Source organism: Lontra canadensis, unplaced genomic scaffold, assembly GCF_010015895.1.
Source record: "Lontra canadensis isolate GAN:19392208 unplaced genomic scaffold, GSC_riverotter_1.0 scaffold158, whole genome shotgun sequence".
Classification (NCBI taxonomy): domain Eukaryota; kingdom Metazoa; phylum Chordata; class Mammalia; order Carnivora; family Mustelidae; genus Lontra; species Lontra canadensis.
In genome coordinates this window covers 2,215,540-2,235,331 of record NW_022631152.1, presented here as the reverse complement: position 1 = coordinate 2,235,331, position 19,792 = coordinate 2,215,540, and the positions used below count along the sequence as shown (strand labels likewise).

The 19,792-nt window shown below is 46.3% G+C and overlaps 1 protein-coding gene across 2 annotated transcripts in view; it reads left to right on the top strand.

The window, feature by feature from the left end:
* Nucleotides 1-19,792, top strand: part of JAK1 (Janus kinase 1) — a 123,180-nt gene that overhangs the window by 85,022 nt on the left and 18,366 nt on the right. For both annotated transcript variants that reach the window (XM_032844863.1, XM_032844862.1), the window contains 7 exons: nt 2,647-2,800; nt 6,402-6,565; nt 8,437-8,779; nt 10,315-10,500; nt 14,142-14,299; nt 16,526-16,649; nt 18,649-18,835. In XM_032844863.1, the coding sequence (XP_032700754.1) occupies nt 2,647-2,800; nt 6,402-6,565; nt 8,437-8,779; nt 10,315-10,500; nt 14,142-14,299; nt 16,526-16,649; nt 18,649-18,835 (1,316 nt within the window). The remainder of the gene's footprint in view (nt 1-2,646; nt 2,801-6,401; nt 6,566-8,436; nt 8,780-10,314; nt 10,501-14,141; nt 14,300-16,525; nt 16,650-18,648; nt 18,836-19,792) is intronic.

Here is a 19,792-nt window from a genome sequence, read left to right as displayed (position 1 = left end):
ACTGCCAAACAGAATTTACCTGTCTGCATGCCTTCTTTGCAAGCTGTGCTTTGAATGTTTGCATAAGGAGTGCCTGGCACGGGGTAAACGTTCAGACTTTCTTTGCTACTATTCTCCATCGTCCTGTTTAGACCCGTCACCTGTCTCCTTCCGTGCCGATCCCTGGAACTCCTAGCAGATGTCTGCTTATTATGTGAATGACAAAAACTTTCTGTTTTGGACTTGACTTGGTAGCCAGAGGAGCTGGCTGTGTTCTCATGGATTTTTTTTTTTCTCCCCCAGTCTCAGCTTCCTGTATTTACTCAGTTGGTAGCACCCGTTCACCTCTTACTTTCTGCTTACCTGAGATCACTGATCCTCATTGAGTCCTCTCGTCCTGGGCTCTGTCCTGCCCTTGAAGAGTAGACTCCTCAGTCTGGCGAGAGCATAAATGCCAGCCTCTTCCTCAGCTGATAGCCTCACGCCTCTGCCTTTACCAGGGTCCGATCGCCTCGCATAGGAGGGTGAGAGGACAATCCCACAGCTATGGTTCATGCCACACACGGGCCCCATGGATATATGGTTCTTTCTGTGTGTGAGTGAGAGACACCAAAACTCACTGTCAGATTCTCAGTCACTTTCGTAAATTATAGGGAAGATGGGCTATATAGAATCCAGGAAAGTTTTAAAATGTTAATTTTACTTTTATAGTAACGTCCTTATCCACCCTTCCCTTTCCATGTTAATTGCGGCTTCTCGAACTAGTCCGTTCATTTGTCGTTTATTCTTCCAACAATCATGTATTAAGTGTCTGTTGTATGTTGGGGGGGTTCAGTGCTGAGCAAGATAGCTGAGGCCTCTGCCCCCACAGAGCTCACGGCATTGTCCAGACTATTGCCATAGGCATCTGCTTGTCTGTGGATATCCTGCTTCACATGAGCTAGCCCTGCAGTCTTCTCTGCCAGCTGTGTACCGTCCCAACTCTAAAGCCTGGCATTTATTTATACTGGTCCCAACTTCTCTTCCCAGCCTTTGCCTCCCTTCCCTGCCACTTCCCCTGGCAGTGGAGGGCAGTTTTTCCCTCCTTTGGCACCTCATCAAAGCATCTCTTCTGTCCAGGGACAATTTATCTATTAGGCACAGTGCCTAGGGCTCATAATATTGTTAAAGACTCACAAAAGTGCTTTAATTTCTTTTAAAATCAGAGAAAAAAATGAATGTAATGTAGCCTGGATTGTATTAATCTTTATATCAACACAGATATGAAATATAACTTTAATATTTTTTTATGAAGGTAAAACTATGGGCTCCATGAAAGTCACAATGTTGTCATCCTACTTATGAGACATGCCCCTTTTATGTTACTTCATTGCTATTGTTGGATTTGACCGATTGCCATATATACACACATAGACAAGGAACTCCAGAGCACTAGGGACTATGCCCTTTGAATCCCAGCCTGGCACAGGGCCTGGTGTGTGTAAGCTTTGCAAATATAGCTCAGTGACAGATGTCTGAGTTTAGTGGTAGCGCTTTTTTGGGAGGAAATTTTATTTGTTGCTTCTTCCTACCATAGTTGTTTTTGGTCAGCACCTGGGCATGTCAAGGGAGAAAGACCTGGGTACCAGCTGAGTCTCTAGCCTAGAGATGGGCTGCAGCAGCTTGGCTTAGTCAATTTCACACATCCCAAAGTTTGCTGTGTTTCTCTCATAGGTGGCAGAGGCAAGCGGTAGTTAAGAGAACAGGCTTGTGAGGCGCCTGGGTGGCTCAGTGGGTTAAAGCCTCTGCCTTCGGCTCAGGTCATGATCCTAGGGTTCTGGGATCGAGCCCCACATTGGGCTCTCTGCTCAGCAGGGAGCCTGCTTCCCTTCCTCTCTCTGCCTGCCTCTCTGCCTACTTGTGATCTCTGTCTGTCAAATAAATAAATACATACATACATACATAAATACATAAATACATAAATAAATTAAAAAAAAAAAAGAACAGGCTTGTTGTCAGGTCACCTAGCTTCTTGGAACCTCAGTTTTCCTCGTCTGTAACATAGAAACAGCAGAATCTACCTTGTGCAGTTGCTGTAAGGATGAAATGGCATAAAGTGCTTATTAACTTCACACCACTGGAAACTGATGGTTGTAGTAGTGCTCGTGTATTTCTTCTACTTTAACTTTATTGCATGTAAGATAAACTATCAATTTAATAACAGTGGTCTGGGAAATAGGAGCCACTGCCATATTAACTGTACATCTTGATTATACAAGGAAACTTAAAAAATGTTTGAACAGAAGTGTTGAAATGGGCATAAAATTGGTCTTGGATTCAAGGCAGGATGGCATTATTAAAGGTGAAGGGAGTGGCTGGGCCAACTTCTGGTTCTAGTCAGCTGTATTTTCCTATTTAGGAAGATGTAGTGGAAAGTCACTTTATCTTCCTGAGTCATAGACAGGTTCTGGCAGGATGCTCTTCACAGAGTGTTTGTAAGAGTGAAAAGAAAAAGGACTCTATAACCAGTGAAGTGCTCCACAGCTGAAAGGTCAGTCTGTCTGCTTGCTTTTCAAGCAAGTTTAGCCTCCAGCACCAAGCACTGTGGGTACAATCAGGACACCCCTCCCATGCATTCTGAGGTCCCCTTTCCCAAAATTGACATTTATTTTCTTTCCTGCCTTCCAGGTTCTATTTCACCAACTGGCATGGGACCAATGATAATGAGCAGTCTGTATGGCGACATTCTCCAAAGAAGCAGAAAAATGGCTATGAGAAAAAAAAAGTCCCAGATGCAACCCCTCTCCTTGATGCCAGTTCTTTGGAATATCTGTTTGCTCAGGTAAGAAGTTGGGGCCCTGGAGAACCTGGAGTTCCCATGGTGGGTTGGGCATCACAGGGTTCACATTCCCTTGGGCAGCTGACCTGGTTGGGATCTAGGATGTGGGGCTTGCTCTGTAGGCAGGCCTTGCTGTCCTTGGACTCAGCCTGAGATGAGGTGGAAAAAGGCAGCAAATTCAGTGCCTGGGGGCTGGTTGTCCCACTTGTGGGTTTTTGAGGCTTTACTCTACCCTATTCATCTCTTTTCCCCTCATCTCCTATCATTTTCCTTCTCACCTGCGTTGCCTCCCGTGGAGCTGCAGAGGGATGCTGCAAGCGAGGGAGGGTGTAGTTCAGTGGGGTGAAGAGGGGGACATCTCAGTAGGCAGTAACGTTAGGGGAGTAAGGAGGTGGCTGCCCTGAGTCACAGCAATAGTAGGGTTGGAAGATTCAAAGCTAGACAAAAAAAGAGAAGTTAGAGTCACCTAAATTATATTACCCTATCTGAGAGAACAAATATTTTTGATGATATGCTTCCTGATTTTGCCGTATATGTCTTTATTATGTACTGTGTGGTTTTTGAAAATACCATTTTATTAACTGCTTTTTTATCCATCCTCTTGATGATATTTCAGATGTCAATTAGAAATACAGATCTTTGTCTTAATGACTTCCTAATCACTCAGTCATTCAGCAGGTACTTACTGCTGGGTGTCTGTGTACTCCTCACTACGGTACTTTGAGTACTGTGTGGAACAAGGCACACATCGTCTCTGCAAGCAGGAGACGTGAAACCAAGTTGGACAAACAGAAAACAAATAAGCAAATGAAATGATACATAAGTAATACATAAGAATTGTGAGAAGTGCCACAAAGGAAAAAGCTTTTGTGATAAGGAATATGGGGCGGGGGTTGGAGTGGGAAGATCTAATTTGAAGATCGGAGAAGGTCTCTAAGGAGGTGGCACTTGTGCTGAATCTGGAAGAACAAGGAGTCTGCAGTTCTCAGGAAGGAGAGGGGAGAGTATTTCTTGCCTGTAGTTTTTCAGCAGCAGCACTACTGACATTTTGGGCTGGATAATTTTTTTGCTGTGAGGGACTGCCCTATGCACTGTAGCATAATTACCCACACCCTTGGCCTCCAGTCATTAGATGTCATCCCCCACCAGGTGTGACAACCAAAAAGGTCTCCAGATACTACCAGATATCCCCTGCAGGGCAAAATCTCCCTGGTTGGAAGAGTCTGATAGGGAAGGAACAGAATGTGGGAAGGCTCTGAGGCAGGCAGGAGTTGAGAGGAGAGTCAGCGTGGCTGCAGGAGAGGAGAGTGATAAGGAGTGAGACTAGGAAGACTGACAATGAGCAGATCATGTGAGAGCAAGATGCTGGTTTGGCCTCGTGTGGTGGAAGGAGGGTTGGAGAAAAATGGGTGGAGCTGCAGTTCTGGAGATAGACTTGATAGGACTTGTTGATGGGTTGGCTGTGGAAAGGGGGAGAATGTGAAGTAACAAAGATGATTCGGGGCAGTGTTTGATAAAGAATGGAGTCCTTTCTTTCCTATATTGGGAAGACGGAGAGCAGCAGGTTAGAGAAGGGGTGGGAATTAGGCATTCTCTTTTGGAGATGCCTCTGGAGATTGCAGGTAGGAAGTGAGTATGAGGCTGTAATCCAGAGGGAGAGGCCTCATTTATTTAACTCCTCTCCTCTTTGTGGACGTTTTTGTTTTTTCTGAAGTTTTCCCTATTATGCTATCAACGTTATAGTAACAGTTTGTTGTGGACAGCCTCCACGTGTATTTGTACATGTGTCGTATTATTTCTTTAAGATACACTTTCACATGTGATTTTTGTGTCCCAGTTCTATTCTGTTGTACAGCTTTAGTTTCTGGTTGCATTTGATTCCCATTCCATACATACCTTAGGATTGGCCTTAGAGACAACAGAAATGCACAGCCCCGGGCAGGTAGTGTGTGGAAAAAATAAAACAAACTGGCCATTTTCAGATGGATCGTTTTTTTGTTCAATCTCCCAGTTTTATATATTCAAGGGAAGAGCATGCCATACTTCCAAGAATAAGTACTGCATTAGAATCTGACCTTCGAGAGGTTCAGGAATGAGTTAGTTAAGGTAGTTGTATGGTGATGTTTACAGAAAACCACAGCCAAACAAAATAGTTTCAGATTTTGTTCTGCTCTTCACACATTGCTGGCAGAGACGATTGTTGTTGGCCCTTAGTTTATGGAAGTGAACAGTGTCCTTTTCGTACGTGAGAGAAACAAGAAGTCCTACCTTGGAAAGAAGAGGAACTGCAGCAGTGAGAAGCCTCTGTCCAGAGACCACTAAACCGAAGTCCCTTCAGGGAAAGTGCGTGTCTTACTTCTCTACAAACACTGCCCCTAGACTTCATGTCTGCCTCTGTTCCAGCTAGAGAAAGGCCGAAGAGTTCATGCACTTGGGGTTAGTAAGGATTGAGTGTGGCTGTAGCGCAGTGTTGATGATCCAGAGCGCTGGGGTCACATCAGGTTTGACTGTCCCCTGCCGCTTTCTGGATCCCTGGCTCCCACAGCACTCTGTCTTTCCACTTGACTTTGTCTCTTGTAGCTGCTTCGTGCTATTACTGTTTATTCTTTCTTCTCAGCACAGAGTCTCCCTGAGGTCAGGAATGCAGTCTGGCTTACTGCTCTGTATCTCCCCGGCACCTAGAATGACATCTGGCCCATAATTGGTTCTCGGTAATCAGTAATTACCAAATGAGTGAGCGAAGGGATTTAACCCTTGAGTACCTTAGATTCCTCTGCCGTTAGGTAGAGCTGATGATGTCAACATCCATCTCATAGGGCTGTTGCGAAGATTAAGTGAAACAGTAAATAAAAAGAAACCTAGCACAGTGTCAGGCACTGAGGTTAGGGTTCAAGAAAGGGGAACTAGCACTGACATCATCGTCATTACTCTGTACAAGACAAGTGGCAGGTACTGATTTTTAGTTTTCTTTTTTGTTTTTGAAGCCCTCACTGGCTCTTGGGATGTTGTGCCCCTCCACCAGGGAGGGGGGCATATTTTGGTGAGACATTTCACTACTAGAACTTAACAGATGCTGATAAACTTATGTGTGGTAATGATGCACTGTAAAATGTGGATTCCTTCCCCTTTCTCTAAGTCTACCTCAGAACGGGGTGTGGTACCATGCCTGTCATACACCCAGTTCCCAGGCTAGGATATCTCAGCATATGTTTGCAGGACCCGAGAGCCAACCCCAGCCAGCTGTGACCCTCCCTTACCCAGGTGCTGTCTGAGCCCAGTCCGCGCTGCTGGCCGCTATCATTTCTAGATAAGCCCTCAGAAGGGGCCTCACATGTTTATGCTGTTCAGCAGCAGCTAATACACTGCTTAGTAAATATTTGTTAAATGAATTAACCTGGGGAGAACATTTCCTGAGCCCCTCCATACCCATCTGTTGAGAAGGAGCTTTGGTGCCAGAGAAACTGTAGACCTTGTTAGTCTCATTGCTGTCCTGCTTTTCTGGGAGGCACCTCCCTGTGTGGGGAACCTTCCTCTCAAGAACAGAGACAGGGTGGACTATTGAAACTTCAGTGGTGGTTCATTTCTTCTCATCTCTGCTCCAAAGGGACAGTATGATTTGGTCAAATGTCTGGCTCCCATTCGAGACCCCAAGACCGAGCAAGATGGGCACGATATTGAGAATGAGTGTCTGGGAATGGCTGTCCTGGCTATCTCCCACTACGCCATGATGAAGAAGATGCAGTTGCCAGAGCTGCCCAAGGACATCAGGTAAATCTTCCTGCTGGCTAAAGAATTGATCGTGGGGACGGTGCTATTTTTATATGTCCTCACCCGGCTCCGTATAACTGCTGCTAGTTTTTGGCTGACCGCTCCTCTCTGCAGAGCCCAAATCTGGTTTAGAACATTTATAAAAGGCAGCACGGTTATAATGATAACAGTGACCTGATACTGAATGTTGGCTGACTTGGGTGAACGCTCTGGGCTAGGGACGCCAACCAGATGGGTGGGCTGTGCCTGCCTCGTGTGCCTCTGCCCATGGTGGGCATTGCCTTTATCCCTACCCTTTTCCTCTTGTGCAGGACCATGTTAACATTCTTCTCAGCATGTTCTACAGGCAGCCTGAACTAGAGTTCACCAGAGAGCCATGAGGCTGATGCGAACGATGTTACCGCAGGAAAACTGTATTTACTTAAAAATGTCATTCATGATCGAGTCTTTATGAAGACATGTTCAATCTGTGTAATTTCTACCCATCTATAAAATGTGTGTGTATTTACTAAGGAGTTCTTACGAATGTCTCATTGCGAAGAGCAAGTTATTTAGAGCTGTATTGTTTGTGACAGGCGGCATGCGCTTTCTCAGAAGTTTCCTCCATGTATCTCTTGTCCCGGGGCAGAGTCTGGCAGGGAGTGAGCACAGAGTGGGGGCTGCTCCTCAGTGAGCTGGGGCTGGATTCGTACTCTGCTGCTGCCTTCTCATTTTTTGCTGTGGCTTTTGCTCTGGGCACCTCCTCTGTCCTTTGTCATGAGACTAAGGTGAAAAATGACACCTCCCCTTTAATCTTCCTCTCTGTTACCTTAATCTAAAATGTTACAGTGTTGGGCGCCGGGGTGGCTCAGTTGGTTAAGCGACTGTCATGATCCTCAGGTCATGATCCCCCAGTACTGGGATCGAGTTCCGCATTGGGCTCCCTGCTCACAGGGAGTCTGCTTCTCCCTCTGATCTTGTCCTTTCTTGTGCTCTCTCTCACTGTCTTTCTCTCAAATAAATAAATAAAATCTTTAAAAATAAATAAAATAAAATAAAATAAAATGTTACAGTGTTTATGGGGTTAAATTCCAAACTTTGCTGTTTCCCACTGTTAGAGAGCATTTGCACATCAGGGACTGCCCAGTGCTAGATGCCATCTCAGGCCTGGCAGTGATAGGCAGACCAGTCTCCCCACTTGTCTGGTCCCCCATTTGTCCTTTCCTTCATGGGTGTTCATACTCTTCTTGTTGAGACTGTTAGTCATAGACACTCTCCCATCAGCAGGAGCGTAAGTAACTGATCCTTCAGCTTCCTTGTCAATCTGCTACCACATCTGGGACACTTCGATGTGGCAGACCCAGAGTCGTTTGTATTTAGATTTTGTGTGTTTTCCCCTTTCTTACAAAAGCAGCATGTGATCTTCTAGAGAAAGTATAAAACAGACCTGAAAGTAGAATATACAGAATATGTATAATCACGCTTGACACCTTTCAAACCACTGTCTAACTGAGGCTGAGTCTTAGTAACAGTGTATATGGGCACCAGCGAGCGCAGGAACAGCAACAGCAGCCAGCGAACACATGAATTCATGTCAGTTTTGCTGCCTGCCTTTGTGACTCAGAAAACTGGATGATACTTGCAGGAATTCCCGTTTCAGTAAAACCTGTGGAACATGTGTTTTTCCCTCTCTTCCAGTCCCTATTCACCTTTTTCTCCTTGTGATTATCCTCTCCTCATGCTTACCCCATCTAAGACCCCCCCTGGGGGTAGATCTTCCTTTCTCATGGGGCAACACATGGAAGGAAGATTTGTAGACTTGGGTTTGTTTCTGGACTGTTCTCTGCTGACCTGGACATGAAAGAAAGACCTATTTTTCTACTTTGTTTTAGCTACAAGCGATATATTCCAGAAACATTGAATAAGTCCATCAGACAGAGGAACCTTCTCACCAGGATGCGGATAAATAATGTTTTCAAGGATTTCCTGAAGGAATTTAACAACAAGACTATTTGTGACAGCAGTGTATCTACTCATGACCTAAAGGTGAAGTACCTGGCCACCTTGGAAACACTGACAAAACATTATGGCGCAGAAATATTTGAGACTTCCATGTTACTGATTTCATCAGAAAATGAGATGAATTGGTTTCATCCGAACGACAGTGGAAACGTTCTCTACTATGAAGTGATGGTAACTGGAAATCTTGGAATCCAGTGGAGACAGAAACCAAATGTAAGTGGTGGTGGGTAGCTGATCAGCAGGGACCGACGTGTGTCAGAAGAGACCTGTTCTGTTTATCCGGTTGGGACTACCTGTTTGCATGTCCATCATCCCCAGCCTCTGAGTGTGTTCGGGTTAGAGACCATGTGTCTTTTATTGTGTTCATGCAGCAGTAGACTGGAGTAAGCATTTACTGAGCTCTGTAGGGACATAGAGAAACAGAACAATGGCCTATATAATATGTAGTCATATAATAGTAATAGCAGGCATTTACTGAGTACCTTCCACATTCCAGGTACTTTTCTAAGCATTTTACATGTATTACTCATTTATGCTGAAAAAAAAAAAAAAAAAAAAAAAAAAAGCAAGCCCTGAGGAGTGTACTACCAATTATCCCTATTTTATAGATGAATGTAAAGAGGCACAGAGAGGTTAAGAAACTTGCTCAAGGTCATAACTAATGAGCGACTGTGCCAAGAATTGAACTTAGGCTTCTGGCTCCATGAAATAGCATAATTGATTTTGCAATTTAAAGCTGCTTTTTTGAAGTATTTGCTGGATGAGGCAATGGAGAAGAGTGGTTTAAAAAGCATGGGTTTTAGACCTAAATGGACCTGGTTCAGATCTGGGTGCCACTATTTATAGTTCTCCAGCTTTGGGGGGTTACTTCCCCTGTATCAGTTGCATATTATTCATCTGTACAATGGAGATATTACTGGATCTGCCTTGTGGAGCTGTTGAGAGAACTAAATGGCAGCACAGAGCCCAGCATGTAATAAATGTTCAAAAATTATTGTAGCTGCCATCATCCTCATTATGGTTATCAATAATACTAAAGTAATGGTGAGATTTATTTTCTCCTCCTTATTCATACTAAGAAAACAATGCCTAACACTTACCGAGTGCTTTTTTTCTGTAGAATAGGTATACTCTTAATGAGAACTTACCTAATCCTCCAAGAACCTTGTGAAGTGTAAGCTCTGTTTTACAGACAGGGAAATGGAGGCTCAAATTGATGACCTAACTAGTTAATAAGTAGCAGATTATTCAAGCATGGGATTCATATCTCCTTTTTAAAGTTTCAACTTGAATGTTGTTAGGAAGTCAAGCTAATCAGTGGTAGTTTCTAAAAGGGGAAAGCTCAGGTTCTGTCCAGCCACATTTGGGAAGACATGTTCTGTGCTTGTGTTGAAACAGTTATCAGTCCGGAAGTGAAAGGACCTGATGGTAGATGCCTGTCTAGTGAGCGGTTATTTCCCTCTTTGAGTTCACTTGTATGTTATAGATTATGTGAAGCATTTAGTCACTGTGGTCGTTAAGGTCCCTCCCAGGTATAGAATCCCAAGATTCCCTGATTGGCCCCAAAACTGCAATCCTAAGCCCACCTGTGCCCCCTCCCTCAGTTCCTTTGTAAGTCCAGGCAGGCCGGCTTTCTTCTCTTTGAATGTAAGCAAGCCCTGCTTTAGTTTTCCAGAAGCATGAACCTTTTTCACCAGTAGAAAATGAGAAAGCCAACTTAACTCTGGCACCCTTATGCATCTTATCAGGTTGTTCCTGTTGAAAAGGAAAAAAACAAACTGAAACGGAAAAAACTGGAAAATAAACACAAGAAGGATGAGGAGAAAAATAAAATCCGGGAGGAGTGGAACAATTTTTCTTACTTCCCTGAAATCACTCACATTGTAATAAAGGAGTCTGTGGTCAGCATCAATAAGCAGGACAACAAAAAAATGGTAAGTTTGCTCTGGAAGTAATTCTGTCTGGATCTTGTGACGAGCGGGAGACTTCGTGGAGGACGGTGATGCGGCACTTGCTTTATGGAGTTCCTGTCCCGAAGAAAAAATCTGATGACCGTCTCTTTCTCCTCCTTAATGCCAGAAATCCCTCTTGTTTTCACTGACATTATCAGTGCTGGTTTTTGAGTGACACTGGGATTTTTGAGTGCCTCTCTTTGGTTTTGCAAATGTGTCTCTACCTTGGGTTTGCTGCCCTCCCAAAGATGTTACAGCATAAATATTTAATTCATGAAGGGGAGTGGATTTGAAGGAAAAAGAGCTGGGTGAACCTTAGCTTTTTCCCCCAAGGGCTCCTTTGGCCTCTCTGTGGAGTTGGAGTCCAGTGCTTCCTCTAGGATGAGGTCGGTGGGAAGCCCCGCTTTGCATGTCAGCAGACTGGTCAGGCTGGAGGCTGTGGCCACAGTGGCTGTCCTCGTTGTGGTGTCAGTCACACCCTAGTCACTCTTGGATGGAGGAAGGGGGGTGTTCAATCTCACTTCCTCTTTTTTGGTATCACTTAAGGACATAATTTAGACAGGCAGGCCAGTTTTGGCAGGGGAAGTAGGAACGCTGCCAAAATAAACATGTTTGTGTTGGGGAAGTCACGGCTGACTGCACGTGGAGAGGATGGGCAGCCGAGGCGGGGCACTCGCAGAAGGAAGGTAGTCAGCACCAAGGAAAAACCATGTTTTGCCCCAGATTTGGCAAAAACTGTGTCAAAAGGATAACATTTAGTGGTGAGAACGAATCTGGTGCTTTGGTTTAGAACAGATGAACACCCTGTTGTCTTGCCTTTTGGAAGCAGTTTGGCAATACATACTGAAAGCCTTGAAAGTATTTATGCATCCCTCCATTTGGGAACTTAGGGCTGTTTTCTAGAAACAATGAGAGATGAAACCAGTGGTCTGTGAATGAGTATGGTTGTCCCAGTGGAATTTATAGTGTAAAAGTACTGAAAATTACTTAAGTATACAATAATAGGAGAATGGTAGAATATTCTACCCGAGTAGTAGAATATTACATAAACAATTTGCTAAAATTTTATAATCTGGGAAGATGCTTTGTAAATGGAAAAAAGACTATAAAACTCTCTATAGAACAGTACCGATTTTGTTCAAAATGTTTTTTAAAGGTATGCATATATATAGACACACTGTTAGGAGAGTCAAATATTAACAGCTGTTATTTGTGGTTTAAATCTTTCTATTCTCCTAACCCCCCTTTTAGCAATAAACAGTTAATTTCATCAGGAAACTGTTAGTGAAAAATAAAGTGAAGGGAGAAGTAGAAGAGTCCAGATAGATGTTAGTGGGTAGATGGAGATGGAGGGAGGGAGAAGGTCAAAATAAGTGCTCTTAATTCCACATATTACAGAGATGAGGCTGGATTATATGCTGTGTCCGCAGGATCTTCTTTAGTCTTTACAGAAAGCGTAGCTGTAGGCATTTTGGCTCTGTTTCCAGTGGGGAAATGGGAGACCATGGACAGGTGTAGACAGAGAAAGTGGCAGCTCCAGCCCCAAGGCACCCTCTTCCCCAGAGACTGCCCTGAGGAAGAACTTGTGGTGCATCCGTGCTCTGGCTTTTCAGCAGGGTCAAACCCTGAAGACACGCAGCAGAGCCGGAGAAGCAGCCAGCTGGGACAGTGTGGGTGAGCCTGCTCCTACCCTGTCCTGGCTGGTGGAGTCTGGCCTGGCGCCTGGGTGGCACACCTGTCCCCTTGGTTGGAGCCTCCTCGGACAGCGTGGGCTGGCGAGTCTGCCAGCTGCATGCTCTGTGGGGAGCAGAGGAAGGTAGGGAGAAAGAACTGTGTGATATCCCTGGACATCATTTTTCTTTACAAACCCTAGCTCCTACTACATGCCAGGCACTTCCCATTCTGAGTGCTTTACAAATGTAAACTCTTTCCATTTTCATTGACCTTAGAGGTGGTGGGTGTGTTATTATCTTCATTTTACAGAGGAGGAAACTGAGGCACAAAAAGCTTAAGTAACTTCCCCAGGGTCACACAGCTCTTCGGTTAAACTATTTGAAATGGCGGATATTTGACAGTTTGTGACCTGTAAAAATGATGATTACCTATGCTTCACCGTAATAGCCAGTGGAGATACTGTGACTTGAGCCCACATAAACTAGTTCCAGAACCTGCAGCTAACACTGTGATGCTCTCTCTTCTTTATCTCTTTCCCCTGTCCCTTCCCAGGCATGGAATTTCTAAGCCCTTTGATCAGGCAATACTTTGGCTGCTGGTCTTTCAGGAAAGCATGACGGTAGCATGTCATCAGGTTAAATATCTCTCCTCTCTGCCTCTTCTTGACATCTTCCATTTCCATTTAGACTTCTGTTCTAGGGAACTTAAGTGTTTGTGTGGTCTTGATTTTTTATGTGATTGGGTGAAGGGCTGCCCGAGCCAGACTACCCTGCGTTTGCTCTGTGGGGAGCTGCAGGTGGATGAAAGAATGCACACTTAGCCCAGAGCCTCCTGACTGAATATCTGTCCCTGTGGCGCCCTTGACCTCCTTGGCTCACAGGTCCACAGCAGACCCTTCTTTTGGCAAGATAGCTATCATTAGCCCCACTTACTTCCATCCTTTGTAGTTGCTTCTATCCACAGGGAAACTTTGATTTTCTCATCTCTCTTTTTCTCTGCCAGCAGCCTGTCCTTTCTCCAGTGCTGTGGACAGAGTCTTATTCTCATATGTCATTTTGCCCTCAGAAAGCTCTGGTGCTTTTTAATGTTTTTATGAGACAAACCTCTAAATGGTTTTCCTTCCTCCTTCCCTAGGAGATGTTCCTGGTTGAGCCCATGGCTCCTCTCACATGGGTAATTTTTGTTCAGGGCTCTATGACCAAGGCCAAAAAAAAAAAAAAAAAAAAAAAAAATCACCTGTCTTCACCTCCAGGTGTTTTTTTGTCGTCGTTGTTGTTATTTTTTTGAAAACCTTCCTTCCGTGGAAGTTCCCTCTCTCATCTTCTCCATTTTTGCCTTTGCTCTCCCACTTTGAGTAAGACTCTCTGCCTCCTCCAAACCCTCAGAGGTCTCTGGTCTTAATCTAGCAACCTCATCATTGTCTGGGACCATTCCTGGTTTAAAATCTGGGCGTTTCACTTTCTAGACCAACTCTGTATGAGAGGAAGCCCCGGTGCCTCTGTTTCCTTTTCTGTAAAATGGGACTGATACTACTGAGTCAGTCATTGCTCCTTGCTAAGACTAGGGTACCACTTGCACACCCTCTGCTCCTACTTCCTCCACTTTTTTTTAACTCCACTTTTATACCACTGTACCCCTGGTGCAGGCTTGCTCCTCCCTCTGGACCCGGGTGGCAGCCTCTACATAGGTCTCCTGCCTGCCACAGCTGCCCATTCCGCCTTCCTCCCACACAGACACGCCATACCTCATCTGATAGTTTGGAGATAATAGACAAGAACGTATGCTAACCAGTCAAAATCCTGTATTAATGCAAGGGGTACAGTTACTTTGAAGTCATGTGTTCTGCATTGTGTTTTAAATATCTTCTCGGTGTGGACCTCCTCATAAAATCAGCTGCCTCAAGTGGTGGGCATGTGATGTAACCATGGCCGTGTCTTCTCTCTCACCAGGAACTGAAGCTCTCGTCCCATGAAGAGGCCTTGTCCTTTGTGTCCCTGATAGATGGCTACTTCCGGCTCACAGCAGATGCCCATCATTACCTCTGCACCGATGTGGCTCCCCCATTGATCGTCCACAACATACAGAATGGTTGTCACGGTCCAATCTGGTTGGTTCTGGCACCTTTTCAGTTGTCATTGGTGGAAAAGAACCACATTTTAGTAATGGGGCATGTGGCCTCCTCAGACAGAGGGGTCATCAGTTGTTTAGGTGGGGGCTGGTTGAACGTGTTGAGGACTGACTTGGTGCCGTCTTTTCCATCCCTGCTGTCCATTGCTCAGGCCTTCTTGTCATCTCTTACCTTGGTTCACGCCATAGACCCTTTCTTCTTCCCCCTTGGGGTCTCCTCATAGTTTAACCCCCTCACTTCTCTATAGCTGACTAAAAGATGCTACACTTCCTAACCCCATGCTGTGCCAGACACACAGATAGGACACGGATCCCAGTTGCACTGTAGTGAGCAATGGCATCCTGCGTGAGCTTGTCTTAAAGTGCCAGATAAATGGTGGGAACAGTGGGATGACCAAACCGTAGAGCTGCAAGGGGCTTTGGTGGACCTCTTGTCTCACTTGCATCTCAGACCTAGTAGCCCTTACACAGATCCCTCCGGTGATGGGGCACTAAGTACTGCACGAGGCAGCCAGAGACTATAACTCTGATGGTTACACACGTACGTGTCTCTGCTAGGGAGTTGGAAATTTGCCTCCCTCATTTCTTCCTTGCCACTTGACTTCTGCCATTTGAAGCAGCGGGGATTCAGTGTACTTCCTTCACAGAGGACTGTTCTTTAGAGGAGAGCAGCTGCTGTATTTCTTCTGAGTCTCTCTTCCCAAACCGAAATAAGTCTGGGGAAGCATCTCTTCAGCTGCTTTCCTCTTGATAGGTTCCCACCTCTTCCCGCTGCTGGTTACTTGCGGACAGCGAGTTCATTGGTGGGGGATCCCCAGTTTTAGGAGGCTCACAGACTTGTGGGCAGATAGACACACAGAGAAAGGCAGAGCAGGCTGCCAAACATTGTAATAAAACACCTCCCTCGACTATCCCAGCCACAGGCTCTTCCCTTGGCCTAGAATGCTCTTCCTCTGGAATGTTTACAGCCACCACTTCCTTCAGATGTCACCCAGATAGCGCCTTATCAGTGGAGTCTTCCACAGCTACCTTCGGTGAAGTAACAACACCTCTTCCTCTACCACACCACACTTCCTGGCGCCTTCACTGTGCTGTAGTTTTCTTCAGAGGCATTTCTTACCTCCGGACTTGGTTTATTTCCGTGCCCATTTGTTTCTCGCCTGCCTAGCCTCGCTGCCCAGAGTACAAGCTACATGGAGGCAGAGGCACTATGTGCTTTTGCTCGCTGCTTTTCCTCAGTATCAATGGCAGGCCCTGACACATACTACAGGCCCTCCACAAGCATTTGCCGAAGAGGTGAACACTTTGTGTTCTGTGGGAGGCTGAAACTCCGCCGCCTCCTCTGAGTAGGCAGCATTCAGAGCAGATTAAACTTAGAAGAATCAATGGAACTTGGCAGGCCTTGAAGGGGGAAAAGGGCCTCCCAGGTGAGGGGTCACCATGTGCAAAGGCATGACGTTCCAGGTCACGGAGTGGTTCCAGGTCACGGAGCGGTTGGTCTCTGCCTTTCATACACGTGTTGACCATGTCAGTCCTCTTTCACCGACAGTGAGCACCACTCACGGGCTACCTGGTGCCTTCACTTGTAGATTTATTTAGTGATTGTTCACTGCTTTCTGTGTGCCAGCACTGGTTGATCCTGGGGTTACAAAGGAGTGTAGACAGGCATATTCCCTATTCATATCTTTCTGACTCTTTGTTCTTTTATTCAGTGTTAATTATTCAATTACTTATTCACTGAGTAGCTACTGTGAGCCACGTGTGCTCTGGTTACTGTGGATACAGCAGTGAACAGAATAACCCCAAATTCATGCTCTCCCGGGGCTCGTGTTCTAGTTGGGCAGTCTAGGGATGGCGGGGGAGGGACCCCATTCTGTGGCGGGCGCTGTATGATGGGCAGCCGTGCATCACCTCTGTGGGGACATCTCCTGCGCGAGCTGGAGACTGCATGTGCGGGGATGTCAGGGACAAAGTCAGGCTCAGTGCCCTGGGCGGCAGGCCAGTGCTCTTCTAGACCTTGGAGACTTGATGGGCCTTGAGGCTCCTTGGCATCTCGGCCTGCCGCACATGTCTGCTCAACAGGACTTCGGGACCCAGGACAGGTAACATGATGGGTCTGTAGTCCTCAAGCCAGATGAGAGATGTGGAAATCCTGTAGGGTTATCTGCTATGTGCTCTTTCTCCCTTTCCCTTTCTCTCCCTCTAGCACGGAATATGCCATCAATAAGTTGCGGCAAGAAGGAAGCGAGGAGGGGATGTATGTGCTGAGGTGGAGCTGTACCGACTTTGACAATATCCTCATGACGGTCACCTGCTTTGAGAAATCTGAGGTCAGTCGGGAAAAGTCTTGGTCAGTCTGGCCAAGTCATATTGCCACAGGGTATTTGGTGCAGCAGGCCCAGGGGCTTCTCTGGAGAGGACCACACTGGGATGTGGGGTTAGAAAAGCCTAGGTTTCTGAGAAAATCCTTGGCAGTTCTGACCGGGACAACCCCACTCTTCAAAAGGAGACTTCCAAGCAGCCAGACCCCAAATGTTTTTTCCTCATGGCCCTTTCTTCTCTCAGGGGACTCATGGCAAGGATCCATGGTGGCTCTGGAAGGTAGAGCGTGGCCAGAAAACCAGTTCACACCAAACTTTTGTTAAGTTTAATGCACTTATTGCAAGTGGTTGATTTTACACTTAGTTACAAAATCAGAGACCCAGAGCCGTGTCTGATTTGTGGCACTGACTCAGTAGACCAGTGTCTACTGAGTCAGACATTTTAACAGACGACTTGCTGTCCTGTGTTTGACAAGTGGAAATGACTCTGTTTAGTGACTCTAGTGTAGCTAGAATCCAGGAATGGTGTGAATGATATCCCCAAAACAAAGATAAAAGCCAAAATTATTGACCTTACCTCGCTGGACCGTAGTACAGCCTTTGTCATTCATGCAGTTTTTTTAAATACAGGAAGTGGAATATTTTAAAAGACCATGAGTTTTACAGAATTAGTCCAGATAAATACACTAGTGTTGACTGGTTAGTGTGAGCTGGGAGAACTGGGGCAGCAGGGGGACAGGGAGTGGGGAGCTACAAGGTGGAAGTCAGCACACGAGCGTGCCATCGACTTCAGATGGTGGAAGGAAAAGTACTGGGGAGCCGCTGGGGGCTAGACTCCGTCAGGAGTGGGAAGAGGAAATGGCTGAAGGAACCCAGTGCTGCCATGTGTCCTGGGCAAAAGTCTCTAGGTGCCACTGCCTGCCTGGGGGTGTTCCTGCACAGCAAGGTCTCCCGGTGGGTGCGGACGCAGCGGGTCAGAACTTGTCAGGTTTGCTGCTGGGCAGCATGCCTGTCTTCTGCTTTCATCAGTCTTTGAGGAAGTTTAATGTTTTGAACATGGGTGGGCGCACGAGACAGCCCAACCGCCTTCTGAGGGGGAGTAGCTTACGCTGTACCAGGAATGTTGGTGACTCAGAGGCATGGTCTGCCTGGGGTCAGATCACCTGGGGAAACAGGATCATAGCTGTGGTTACTCTTGCTGTTCAAGGTAGCTCACCAGACACTGTGCTGAGCACTTTTTCTGCCTGCCCTTATTTAAACCTTACACTGACCCTGTGAGATAGGTGGTATTATGCGCATTGGACAGATGAATTGTACAGATGAATAAACCAAGGCCTTAGGATCTTAAATATCTTGTCCTGTTCTATACCATAGATTTTTCTGACCCTCATCCTTCATTACTGAAATATTTTTCTCTGTACAAAAAGCACCTGTGAAGGAAACCCTCTGCTTATACTTCAGTCTGTGGTGCCACAGAGTCCTGAAAATAGACCGGACCACCGACTGCCACCTCCCAGGGTGGTTCTCCTCAAATAGACGCCTGGCAGGGCTCAGTTTGAGAGACTGCCTAGATAAATGTTGTTATAGTAATTATTATTTCATGCATAATAATATTTGCCAGTCTTTACAAAGTGCTTACTAAGTTTTTTACTCTGTCGTGTAATCATAGCAGTCCCATGACGTTGGTGTTTCAGTGGACTTCCTCTTACAGATTTAAGATGAGGGGATGCTATTATAGAAGTCCCTGCTCGGTTATGCTTTCTCCCTAATGTTAACTCCCTTCGGTCAGTGTCTTCTTCTGGGTTGACTTATTTCTTTGTTCGATTACTCGTTTAGAATACATTTTGCTTTTGAATAATTACAGATTTATAGAAAGGGTTCAGAGATCGTACGGAGTTCTAGCTGTCTTTTATCCAGCTTCTCCTGTTGTTAACAGATGACATGCCCATGGTACATTTGCTTGACCCATTTAAAACACTCCGTTTCTGGTCATTTTCCTGATGGGCAGGTGCTGGGCGGCCAGAAGCAGTTCAAGAACTTTCAGATCGAAGTGCAGAAGGGCCGCTATAGCCTGCACGGCTCAGACCGCAGCTTCCCCAGCCTGGGGGACCTGATGAGCCACCTCAAGAAGCAGATCCTGCGCACGGACAACATCAGCTTCGTGCTGAAGCGCTGCTGCCAGCCCAAGCCCCGAGGTCAGTCTCCCTGGGCCAGAGCCGGGCCCTGTCCCTTCAGGGTTTCCCCGCCCTGTGGCAATGCTCCAAGACTGGTAACCCAGAGAGGCTGGTTGGTTGGAAGAAAGTGGCCCCTCCCCCACAGTTTCTAGGTATCTTTCACTTCATCTTGTTGCAAGTCCATCCCCACTTCCAATCCCGGCCCTCAAGTGTCTATGTTTTCTGTAGCATAAAACCTACCCACCTCTTCTTAGCAGCTCAGGCTTCAGGAAGAGCCACATTTGGATTAGTAAGCAGAAGCTTACCACTGTCCTTTTTAAGATAAAATGTCTTGAGAGTTCCCCTGTGAGTGGTTTATTATCTGGGAAGCATTCCTGGCACATCTTCTGTGGGCCAAGAGCTATGGTGAATGCAAAGCATCATAAATGCCTGGCACCCAGTCTCTGCTCTCCGAGGGTTTCCAGTCGCATGCAGAAAATGCCCCAGGGAACCGAGGCCACTGCGTCACCTTGGACGGGGATGGTCAAACATCCGAGCTGTGGCATGGAACACTACCCGGAGGAGGTGGTTCTTGGACAGTGAGCGTGGGGCTTGCCCGTTAGTTGAGGGCATTTCCTGCTGAGCGTGTGCAGGGGCAACATGGCAGGCCACAGCAGGGGCTGCAGAGAAGCAGGGACTGAAGGGCTAATGTGTCTGGTGAAGTTAGACAGAAGGGGCAGGTGAGGTTGGGGGAGGAAGATTTGGGTCAGAAGAAGGCCTTGGGTGCCATGCCGGGGAGTTACAGTGCCAAGCCACGGGAGGGTCAGGTTGTGAAATGGACAGGAGGGGTGAGGAACCCGGCTCTTGTTTTTGAAGCCCCGTGGATAGTGTCATCGATGTCCTAGAGGCAGAGTCATCACCTAGAATGTGAGAACTGGAAGGACAGTTAGAGAACACCTGGTCAAATGCTGCATCTTAACAGATGAGAAAACTGAGTCC